Raw genomic sequence first — 12,733 nt, forward strand, 5'->3', positions numbered from 1 at the left:
TGTAAAGAGGCAGACATACGCACAGCTGGGCACCTTTTCTGACAGATGCCCGTGGGAGAATATGACCCAAAGTGAGCAGACGGAAAATGGCGTGACAGCAAACAGACGGGATGCTTACTGAAGTGTTTTGCTGTGATGACCTAGCTTTTCTTCTTTAAGCCTCGCATAAAAAAACATTTTATCTTGGTTTGAACTATCCTGGTGAGGATAAGCTGGACATTAAATGAACAAATTGATGAAGTAATAATTAGTGATTATCATCAAGTGTGCCATTAAATCCTTTACAAGAGCTCCGCAGGAGATTGCCAAATATTATTTCCCAAAGATTAAAAAATGCTATTGCTCTGTTAAGCCAAGTAACTGTAACATTCATCTATGTCAGTAGGTGGCAGCAGGTTATGTTTTCTTTTCTTTTGATATACAGTACTTATTATCTGTAATGAGGCAGTACAGTAGATCTAATAACTTGTTTTTTTTGATGAAGCCGTTTAAAACCATAAAATCTGTCAAATCATCTTAAAACTTGCACATCATTTTCTTGATTTATTACTTTTCCAAAAAATAACTAGAAAATAGTGTGTGCATAGTAAAGAAAAGTTATTCCAGATATGTTTTGAAAGCCATAGAGGTTTTTCAGAGAAGCGAAAAAAATTTACATAGCAATACTTAAAGATTTGGCTAAAAATATGGAAAAATTAAAAAAAACAGCATAAATTAACCAAATTGTATTTCCCATATTGGGACATGGGTAATACAATTTGGTTAATTTTATAACGTCAATTAGGGAAACATGAAAATGTAAAACTGGTGTCAGGAATTAATTTGATGGACCTTGTGGCTTGTGATTTTTTTTAAAGAAAACAAAGTGTGTAATCATATAAATATATATATATATATATATATATATATATATATATATATATATATATATATATATATATATATATATATATATATATATATATGTGTGTGTGTGTGTGTGTGTGTGTGTGTGTGTGTGTGTGTGTGTGTGTGTGTGTGTGTGTGTATATATATATATATATATATATGTATATATATATATATATATATATATATATATGTATATATATATATATATATATATATATATATATATATATATATATATATATATATATATATATATATATATATATATATACATATATATATATATTCAGGGTTGGGTAGGGTTACATTAACTTGATTACTTTCAATTACTCCAATACCAAATATGCCAATAAAAGACAAAAGAAACTAAATATGAATAAAATTATGACTCACAACACGTGGTAAGCTTTCTCTCCTGGCTTTGATCTCTTTGATCTCTGGCAAAACTAACATAATATGCGACAGAAACAAAATGAAAATAAATCCAAACAGCTTGCCAACATAATTTTTGCCGTTCCATTTATTCCTTTACTCCCCAAGCCTGCACAAAATTGAGTAATTTTATTCATATTTAGTTTATTTCTTCACTGTATCTGATTGTCATCACGAAATATCTGGTACAGCCTCCTTAACCACCAATAAGCTCTACAAAAATGGTATTCATCTATTTGTGTTTTTAAAATTAATTCCATACCACTGTCCACATTTCAACAGCAGAAGCTACCCTCCGACAAGATAGGGTGGATGCTCGTCCTGGGCGGCATCTTATTTACTGACCTACTTACATGTAGGTTTAAATACCTACAGTCTGTGTTCTATTAAACCCAATGTAATTGATCTCATCACTTTGTTTGTAATATCGATCATGTAAAGTGCTATATATATCAACCTGGGTTGCGATAATGACATGGAACTTTTTTCAGAGTGTGGCCATTGTTAGATAACTGCATGCTTGATTAGTGGAAATGAACCAAGTAATAATAACAAAGTAATGCACATTGGGTTCGACTTATCCATTACAACCACTAATAGTTTTTCTATTTCATCCAATTTTTCCACCCAAACCCAGAATCGATCCTACATTCAATGAATGACCGCACACGCTTGCATACAAGCCTTTAGTACATGTAGTGAGTCATAAGATGAGCAAGCCATAGCTGACGCTAGCAGTCACCTGCAGATGCTCGGCATAGCCGTGGACAGTGAATACTTGGAACACTGTGATGTTTGCGATATCCCTTATAATTGGCACTCCAATTAAACTCGGGAGCTCGGTGAGAAATGGCTTTAATAACAGCCACATGGTGATAACTGACGTTGGTATTGCTTGAGGAAGCCGAACTCTGAGGATGAGTCACCACTTGTAAATTTGTTTAGTGTAGTTAAAAAGTCAAGAAGCCAACAACTTCCACTTAATTGTGAATACATTGGAAGGAGAAAATAGTTTTTTTTATAGCGAAACACTATCAGTAAAATTCAACTATTATCGGATGTTTCTTATTTGTCCTTCCTGCTAGGTGTTTGAAGCATCCGATTTCACCCCCCACCCTCTGTACTCCGTCACCCAAGGTGGCCTTGACCTGCAGCAGGTAAGTCCAAATCACAGAATATTTATTGTTGTCTGTTGTAAGTTGAAAGGGCTGTGCAGGAGCTCGGATGGCTGGTCCAAATTTAAACGGTCCATCCTTTGGCATGTGGCATTCAAAACAACAGCTGGGTGGAAGCTGCAGCTATTGTTCCAGCCTGTCATTAGAGCTATAAATCCTCCTGAAATCTGACACTGACACTTTTTGTAGTCCAGCCTTGCTCCTCATTCAGGTCATAAAGAAATACAGTATTCACTCGATTTTTGTGGTTAATCTGTTCTATAACCACTGTAATATGAGGAGGATCCGTATATGCATATAAATGGTCATGTTGTCCGAAGTGTACCCAAATGCGCAGAAGCCAGAGGAAGGTGTGTTGATTTTGATGCGTGACAGGTTGAAATCATTATTTAGTTAATGTCAAAAGTTAAACGCAGAAACAACGAATTTCTCACTGACCTCATGTGTTCGGGCTTATTCGCTGTTCACTAGACATGTAAACCAATCACTCGAATTTCCCCAATCAGTCCCAAGAAATTCCACAAAGTACGGATCTATCCGTGAAACAAAACATAAAAAATCCGCGTTACACCAAGGACACAAAAGTTGAAACGCAAAATTGGCAAGGAATACTTTACGTCTAGTCTGTTAGTTATTGTTTTCTTCAACTCGTCAAATACTTAAAAATAGTCTCACATTATCGAAGTCTGATATGGCGAAAAATCAAATTCAGAATATTTTTTAATGTGAGCTCGAAAGAGAAGTGAAACATTTAAACCGGACAGATATTATTAAATTATACTAAAATTCTCTCTGATGACACACAAGCTGTTTCAAATAGAATTCAAACGTTTATTTTTATTAAATCATGAGTCAAATTGAATAACAGAATGGTTGAATTAATTGACGGTCATGTGATACAATTATTAGCTAACCACAAACCAGTACAAGATTTCCTTTTACTAAAATAGTCGTCTTGTAAAAAAGGGAATATATTATCCATAAAAACAGCATTTTTGAACCAGTATGCCGAGGCACACTAGCAATGTTCCCTCTAATTTTCCACGGATCTGAGCATTCACACAAAGTCGGTGAGCAACGCTTGAAACAACAGTGAGCAACAGCAATCCCAAGTGTGGCAAATAAGTCATTATCAAACATGTCCAAAACTTGACATCACTTTACATTCTGCTGTGTTTCCGGCAATGCAAAAAAATGTTTCACTTTGGAATGAATTGACTAATGTATGATTGCAAAGGTTGGACAGCCTACAAACGTCATTTGTTTTTACAACAATTCTTTCACAATATTTCCATTTCTTTTTTTTCCTGATATCTTTTGTCGCATAATACTAACATTTTGGGGGGCTTGTTTAGTCGGTTGCACGATACACAACTGTATTTAATCACATTTTTAAGTGGAAGTACAATGTTGGCAACAAGATTGACCTGGTATAATTGGAAATTATTTGAATGCAACACCAACTTTTTCTTCTTTTTCCCAGTTTTTTTCCATTTTTTTTAATCCCTTTTAAAAAATCTCATTGTGTTTATTTTTTCCTAGCTGCTACTTTTTTCTTTTTGTTATATATTTATTTCTTTCCCTTTGTTTATTTCTTTTCCTTTTTTTCTAGCTTTTTTTCTGAATTTTTCCTTCTTTTTCTCTTCCTTTTGTTTCTTTTTTTCTCAGCTTTTCACTACTTTTCCATTTTGGTATTTTTTTCTTTTTTGTTCTATCCCCCCAACCTTTAAGTCATTTTGTGCATAATTATACATAATATTTGGTCATACAGGGATGAAAGAAGCAGCCGAAGAAGAGCCGTTTAGGACCCGAAAGAGCCGGTTCCTTTTAGTGAGCCGAGCCGAAAAAGCCGGTTCTCAGCTTAAAGGGGACCTTGCGCTGGATAGATTTTCTTGTGCGCTGAGAATGTGCAGGCAGTGCGCGATTGCGCACGCGCGCAGCTTAGAGGGAACACTGCTCACTAGTGTGCCAGTAGACCTTGTTTCGTGTGCCTGCAGGAAATCGCCCAATTTTATTCTTGAAAAAAAAGCATGACATTGTTCAGTATCTTTTATGTCCTCCAATTATCTTACTGTAACATTCATCGATATCGGTAGTTGGCAGCAGAGTACTATCTTTCTCTCTGTTTTTGTAATAATTGACAATAATTAATAAAAATAATTTTCTCATGACGGGCAGCACGGCGGCGCAGTGGTTAGCGCGTGTGCGGCACAGTTCTGTGGTCGTAAGAACCTCCTGCGTGGGTTCAAATCCAGCTACCGGCATTACTGTGCGGAGTTTGTATGTTCTCCCCGTGCTTGCGTGGGTTTCCTCTGGGCACTCCGGTTTCCTCCAACATTCCAAAGACATGCATTTCAGGTGAATTGGCAGGTCCAAATTGTCCCTGGGTGTGACTGAGCGAGTGAGTTGTCTGTCCCCGTGTGCCCTGCAATTGGCTGGCAACCAGTTCAGGGTGTCCCCTGCCTAATGCCCGGAGATGGCTGGGATTATTTTTTTCCTATTTTACAAAAAAATATATATATTATTCTAGAAAAAAATAGGATAAAAATGTAAAACTAAAAACAGATTAAAAAAAATTGTGATATTCAAAATCAAGGCAACATTATACAGCAAAATTCGATAACCGGTATTACCTTTAGAGCTTAATGACCACACATAATAGGAAAAACTTGACCTAAAGTACTGTCAATTTAGGCAACACGATGATTTATGCTGGAAAAAACATGAACCTGCTGCCAGGAATTATTATTTTTTTAAATAGTCTTGATCAACAGTGAGCCTTTTGGTGTTTTGATTAAAAAAAAGTGTGCCTTGACTTCAAAAATATTGTGGAACGCTGCATTAAAGTACAATGCATCCTTATATGTTTATATGATATTGTGTAAATGTAAAAAATTCTTTTAGAAGCGCTATTTAAATGACAGTATTTCGCGACCATTAGGAAAATTGAAACAAAGTAGTTCTCAAAAACACCCACAAGGTGGCGGAAACTTTCCACAATTCTCACAGGCATCCACGTGTGGCAACGGACCAATCACAGGCAAGAAATGACACAGACGGGCCACAATAAATATGGCATTTTATAAAGCATTTTTTTTATCTGTAACCAAAAACAAAAAAAAAAGCATTTCAATCCTTTGAACATTACTTTTTACTTTGATTGTCAAAGCGGCAAGGAATTGGGGTACTGATGGTTCATGCATGATTCCTGTGTCCAGGAACTGCCTTACCATCTACTACACAAACCTTGTCATGGTGAAAAATATTTCATAATATAATATTTGCATGTTCTCTCCGTGCTTGCGTGGGTTTCCTCCGGGCACTCCGGTTTCCTCTTACATTCCAAAAACATGCATGTCAGGTTCCCTGGCTGGTCCAAATTATCCCTAGGTGTGAGTGAGCGAGAGAATTGTCTGTCCCTGTGCGCCCTGCGACTGGCGTCAACCAGTTCAGGGTGTCCCCTGCCCACTGCCCGAAAGTAACTGGGATGAGCTCCAGCACCCCCGCGACCCTACTGAGGATAAGCGGTGCAGATAATGGATGGATGGATGGATATGGACAACTGAGGGAGCAAGACTCAAAAACATTTTTGTGTATATTGACAACAGTTCATATTTCCAGTTTATGTTGTCTTACAGTATGTTCATGTTCAGTTTGTACTTCATCATAATCCTGAAAAATCCAGGTTAATTTTTTGTTTTGTTTTTCATTTTAAAACATATTTACGTAGATATTGCAAGATATTGAATGCTTGGGTTTATTTGACAAAAAGGCCCAAAAGTAATCAGTCATGACATGTTTTCTGACTTTTTCATGGCCAAAATAAGAAAATAATGCCATGCAGCCTATATGATGCTTAGTCAATTAAGGGTTTTAAAGAGCAATCTTATTGCCGTCAGACTTGTTGTTGTTTGTTACTTGAAGGAAGGCATTATGAATTGCATTATGCATTGCAAGGGCTGTCCGGCTCTTATCTGCTCTTTATGGCCACGGATGGACTCCTGATAGTGGGCAGACTGCTGGCGTCAGGCGCAATCGAGTTAAGCTGAGTGCCGTCTGTCCGTACCAGAAATATATCGACGCAGGCCTGCATAGACACCACCGGCCTCACTAATTACACGGCTTGGGTTGGGAGGGTCTGATTGATGGAGGACTTGTCTTTTGTGCTTTCACATTACATGACTTAGCATACTGCATTCTGATTACTACAAAAAAATAAGTAAAGCAATCTTTATAGGTGAGGTGCGTGGTTTGAGGTGTTCTTAAAAAGTTGAGGATATTTTCTCTGCTTTAATCTGACTTTTATCCTATGTGTTTGGGACGGAACAAACCCCCAAATAGATGAAAAAGAAGAGTTCATTTTAACGCATCCATAAAATGCTATGTACTTGCATGCAAATCATGTGTTACTCTGCCGGAATCCCCTGGCTTAAAGTCATGATTGCAGCTAAGTTTTTGAATGCCGCACCCCACCTTTAAAGAAAAGACTAACCTTACAGTATATTTTTCTACGCAGCCAATATTGATTGACATTCACTTACAGAAGGGGTCCTCAAACCTTTTACTGTAAGGGCCACAGACATTTTCCCTTCTCTAATGAGAGGTCAGGGTAAGTTTGTAACAGAAAAAGTGTGACAGGCAGCATTGCCTACATGTAAAATTGTATTGTTTTCCAGACAGTCACACCAAATTGCCACTCTGGATTTTTCACAGAACAAAAGTCAGAAAATAAATAACACCAATTAATAAATAATAATCAGATGTCACTTTGTGGGCTCATCACAGACAAAAAGTCCATGACTTTTTTTTTTTTTTGCCGTGTCTTAACAGCTTCAGCTTATTTGTCAGAGCACTGGACCACCAATGGTGTAGATTACTTGTGAAGAGGCAGTCAGTTTTGTATCATTATCACACTAATTTTAGTCACGTTACCAGAGACGAATGATGATTTGATCTTACAATGACAATACATTTTATAATATTATTATTTTAAGCATTGTAAGTGACAAATTTATTGTCATTGTAAAAATATTGGCTAACCAACTATTGATGATTTTTAAAAGGGCAAATTAATAAAATGTTTCAATCAATTGCACAGTGCTATGAGAGACAAGCATGATGCCCATCATCACAATAAAATCTCAACCAATTATCGGGCAGACTGATTACCGGGCGGGCAAATTATCAGCACCGATATTTGGGAATTTGATAGATATCTGTATCGGCATTTTTATTTCACAGGCTTATTATTAAGTCTCAGTTGCAGCCAAGACGCTCTCTTCCTTGCTCAACGTGTATGTTTGTGATTGAGTGAGAGAGCATGAAAAAACAAATTAGCACTTATCATAACTTTAGTTCATCAAACTGGCTCTAAAACAACTTATCAGATTGCTAGCTGCTTTGAAATTTCCTTGCAATTTTTAAAGTTAATTTAAGTCATGTTGGTTGTATTGACATTTATATATCTTTTTTTGTAAAAATAATCTAAAAAATAAAAAAAACAGGCAACTATTTAAGTTTTTATGTACCTTTATACAATTTGCTGCTTAGTTCAATTTCATTTCCTGCTCCGATAGTTTTGGAAAGATTAGTCATGTTGGTTGTGTTGAAATTCTAATTTATTTACTGTAGAAGGTTAAATTGAGCAATTGAAGTTTTATTTAAATTTGTAACAAATATTCTTTGTTTCTTTTTGCATTATCAAAAGTGGGTCACATCATTTTTAAGGTTTTACAGAAAATTAATATTGGCTCAAAATATTGGAAATTGGCCTCCTCTTAATACTAATAATGTGTCTCAATAATCTGCCCTGAAAACCCCATTTCGCTCGATCCCTAATTTCAATGCACACAATGCTACTGACGTTTATACAGAATGTCTTGTTTGGATTTGAAAGTCTATAATTGTTTTGGACAGATTTTGGTCCGGTATCGGGTTTAAGATCTTACCTCTAATTTGTACTATAACACTGATATCAACATGGTTCGTACACCTTTTTATGGCTAAATTCAAGCACTATTAAATGTCTTTCAAAGTAAAAAAAAAAAAAAAAGGAAAAAAATCCAATACTACTAAAATATAAAAGTTGAATCATATATTTTTCAGATCCACAAATATATATCCGATTTATACATGGGATTTTTAATCTCGCATAGGTTTTTACCAAGGTCACATGATTTTTAGAATATATTTGTAAATCTGAACAGTGTGTAAATATTTGTTGGGACAAATCTACTCCCATATCGATGGTGAGTAAAATTTTTGTAGTATATAGCTAACATTTTCAGTTGCAGGAAGTTCTTCCCATTACCATTTATCGCTGGGAAATGTTACCTTAATTATTTTGCCTAGCCAATAATAAATGTCTATAATTGATGAGTAATCCTTGAACTATACTCATTTCATAGTGCACTGTAGAGGGCGATGACGCTTCATAGGACATTGCCGTACAAATATAATGCCAGTTGCCATTTATCTGAGGAGAAGAAGAAATGCAATGGCTTTAACCATCACCTGTGGGTTTTTTCATGACTATTAAAAAAGGTTACATAAAAGTAAACAAAAACAAATATTTGTCTGTACGGCAGTATTTTTGTGTTACCTCAAAAAAGGATAACTAATTGATTCAACCTCGGTCAATGTACACGTCTAATCAGGCAGGCCAACCTAAAACTGAATAAAGCTAGGTGAAAACATGGCAGCAGATGATGATCACACACATTTATTGTTGTCTGAAGCACCTCACAGAAATCTAATCAAAAGGTAGCAAAATCCCAGGTTAGGAAAAAGTAATTTGCTGCCATTGCGATACTTCCAGTAAGCTAGTGTGCAGTCATTGCCCACCCGCTGCCTTTTATTGCTGCAATCCATTTAATGCAGGATGATGCTGTCTTCCAGGCCTACACTCTGCAAAACCAATACGGCATTCCACACTCGGAGGTGAGCAGCCGAGAGACGAGGACGAGCAACAAGCAAGTCCTCATCGTAATGCTCTTTGTGCTCTGTTTGCAGTTGGCGAAACTCCATCAACTGTCAATGCAGCAGAGCCTCAACCCGGTGGCCCAGCCCGCTTCCACTATCATCCCCGGTATGGGCCGCGCCATCGCCTAGCAACTGGATCGCCTCTTTGCAAAACTGCTGGAGTAACAATTTCAATCAGTGAAATAATAAGATCGAATTTTACTATCTCATAGGAACAGGAAGAAGCGGCGCAGTAAAACTCCATAGCAATAAAATCAAAATCAGTGAATTTCGCAAGAGGGATAAAATAATCATATTATATGAGTGTCAGGGAAATATTAAATACTGCTCTCAGACCTTCAGATAATCCAATATATATCAGCAATGCATTTGGAAACTTCTTACGTCTATAGTACACTGGCTCTGGAAAAGAGATCAAATTGGGCCTAAAAAAGCCAGCCCGAACCAACCCGTGTCCTGCGTATTAAAGACAGACCAAGCCCGAGCCTGACCAATTAACATCATTTGAGGGACCAGGCCTAAAGCAAAACCGAATATTTATATTTCATTTGTGAGTTTCATTTATAAGTCACATAAGCCCCTTCAAAGACAGCCATTAGTGAAAATGTGTTTGACATCCCTGCTCTAACAGGATTACACTAAGTAGACAAGAAGTCAGAGGTCAAACGAAGAGATAGATTACATATATGTAAAAAACGCCATTTGCAAAAAAAAAAGGTACAGCATGTCTTGACATCAGTTGGACCTTTAAAAGGACAGTGTGTCCTATTTGACGATCAAAAAACGGCGGCACGGCTGGGTGGTTAGCGTGCAGCCCCACAGTGCAGAGGTTCAGGGTTCAAGTCCACCTACCACAGCCTCCCCGTGTGGAGTTTGCATGTTCTCCCCGTGCCTCCCATGTTCCAAAAACGTGCATGTCAGGTTTGTTGGCTGGTCCAAATTGTCCCTAGTTGTGAATGAGCGAGCAAATTGTTTGTCCCTGTGTGCCATGCGACTGGCTGGCAACCAGTTCAAGATGTCCCCTGCCCACTGCCCGGAGGTAGCTGGGATGGGCTTATAAAATAATATATAATTTTGCTCTATAAGAATAAAGAAAGTTCAGTTTAACTTACTTTTTGAAGAAGTCCTCCTCCGTGGTAAAAATTGGCCGAAAAAACGTTAGAATTCTTAGCACGCTATCGATACAGTACACATTATGTTTACACACGGACCAGGAAATAGAAACTGAATTTGTTCTTCGGGGTGGATGCTGGGTGACCTCTCGCAGCGCCACGCGGTGGAAAGAACTACTATAGTACCGCCTCTACTCAGAAAAAGGTGCACACAATACAAAATCTAACCTACAGCAATATCCGGATATATTTCCACATCCTGAAAAAATTTTTCGTATATACCGTTGTTCGTAACTGTAATGTTCGTAAGTAGGGGAGCGTCTGAATACTCGCAAGTAATAACATACAATTTGGTAGAGTGACTAAAAATTTTGTGACGATGAGATAAGACCAAATGCCTTTTCATGTCCCATCTATATCCCTAGTGGTTTAGTTAATAGAATCCAGTTTGCTCCATGCTGGGAACTGGATGCTATTGTATGCAATCGTGATCAGTGAAATAATCTGACTGATTAATCAATGCACATATACGGCACTTATTTTTGTGCAACCTTATCCCTTCCAAAAATGTAGTTCTGTGAGCCTTATAGTCTATTGCTCCTCATACAGTATATGAACAATTATTATAATTATTAGATTATTTTTAGTGGGTGTGCTTTCAATGCGGAAAATACGGTAAATAAATGTGCCATTCAAAAATGTCTGTATCCTTAGAAGTTCCACAAAAAAACAAAACAAAATTGTGGAAGCAGCACGGCAGCGCAGTGGTTATCGCGTGTGCGGCACAGTTCTGAGGTCATAAGATCGAACCTCCTGTGTGGAGTTTGCATGGTCTCCCTGTGCTTGCATGGGTTTCCTCTGGGCACTCCCGTTTTCTCCCACATTCCAAAAACATGCATGTCAGGTTAATTGGCCAGTCCAAATTGATCTAGGTGTGAATTAGCGGGCGAATTGTCTGTCCCTGTGTGCCCTAAGACTGGCTGGCAACCAGTCCACGGTGTCCCCTGCCCACTGCCCGAAGATAGCTGGGTTGTGCTCCAGCACCCCGGCGACCCTACTGAGGTTGAGCGGTGCAAATAATGGATGGATGGATGGAAAATAGTGGAGCAAATTAGGGGGAATAGGCTTCATATGGGGACTAAGCAATATCATAAAATGTTTTTTGTTGCATGGATGTAGAACTATAGGATTGTAAGATTGAAAAAAAGAATAGTAAAACATAAAAATCACTTAAACCATTTAAAATATATTGCGCCACTTCGTTATGGACTTCAGAAATATTGTTTTAAGAGGTAAAAATGATAAATTTGGACAAGTCAATGTACTACGATTAATTCAAACAACTGTGTTAATTTGTGTTTATTTTCTTTGATCAGGGATGGACGTAAACGTTCAGACCTCTCAGGAGCTGCTTATTCCCAATGACGTAAGCAAATCTCTCTTTCTTATTCATCGGGATGACGATAATGATGATGATAATGCTCAAGGTTCCTCGCTGATGACGCTTATAATTCGAGCTGGAGAACTGTTGAAGAGATGAGAACCTTTTTGCTCGCTTGTCTGGGCTGCATTGCAGCGTCTTCCAGTGGCTCCCGCGAGTGCCGTGTAAATCCTCTCATGTTCTCTGACCTACTTAGAATCTGTCTGCTGCCAAAACAGCCAATAAGAGAGCAGACAAACATCCTCTCCCTTTTTGTTTAGCCTATCTGGACACGCCGGTCGCGGCCCTTCGATTTCATTCCGTATAATCATCTGGATTAATATGTGTTTAGGAAAAAAACATCTCAGTTGGTAAAGTGTGGTCCTCATTTTCTATCATTTGCAAGAGAGTGTTGGTAGGAGCTTAAAGGAGGAGAGTCCTTGGTTCCTTTCCATTTTTTTCTTAATCCCATGAAAGGATGAAACTCAACATTGTGTTGCCGTGTCTTTCTGACTTTCCTCTGCCGCAAGCCGGCTTCATCTCGCTGTGGAAATAAGCCTTCCTAAATTGGGTCACAAATAAATCGCTTCCGGGGGGAAGAGTCTAACTTTTTAGCACATTCAAAATGGGAGGTCATCCAGTATGTTTGAAGAAAACTATTTGGGATTTTTTGCAAATGGATTGAAATTACAGCTCGTTTCAACCCAGCTAAAATATGATTT

The 12,733-nt window shown here is 37.7% G+C and overlaps 1 protein-coding gene across 2 annotated transcripts in view; it reads left to right on the top strand.

Moving 5' to 3' along the window:
* The window catches only part of pcbp4 (poly(rC) binding protein 4), a 93,486-nt gene that overhangs the window by 64,332 nt on the left and 16,421 nt on the right, over window positions 1-12,733 (top strand). Inside the window, exons 9-12 of one of the 2 annotated variants that reach the window (XM_088332777.1) lie at window positions 2,409-2,480; window positions 9,378-9,437; window positions 9,510-9,585; window positions 11,968-12,017. In XM_088332777.1, the coding sequence (XP_088188903.1) occupies window positions 2,409-2,480; window positions 9,378-9,437; window positions 9,510-9,585; window positions 11,968-12,017 (258 nt within the window). The remainder of the gene's footprint in view (window positions 1-2,408; window positions 2,481-9,377; window positions 9,438-9,509; window positions 9,586-11,967; window positions 12,018-12,733) is intronic. The other variant, XM_088332778.1, reaches the window with a different exon arrangement.

The sequence above is a fragment of the Urocampus carinirostris genome, chromosome 3 (assembly GCF_059441175.1).
Source record: "Urocampus carinirostris isolate Australia breed hairy pipefish chromosome 3, RoL_Ucar_1.0, whole genome shotgun sequence".
NCBI classification, from domain to species: Eukaryota; Metazoa; Chordata; class Actinopteri; order Syngnathiformes; family Syngnathidae; genus Urocampus; species Urocampus carinirostris.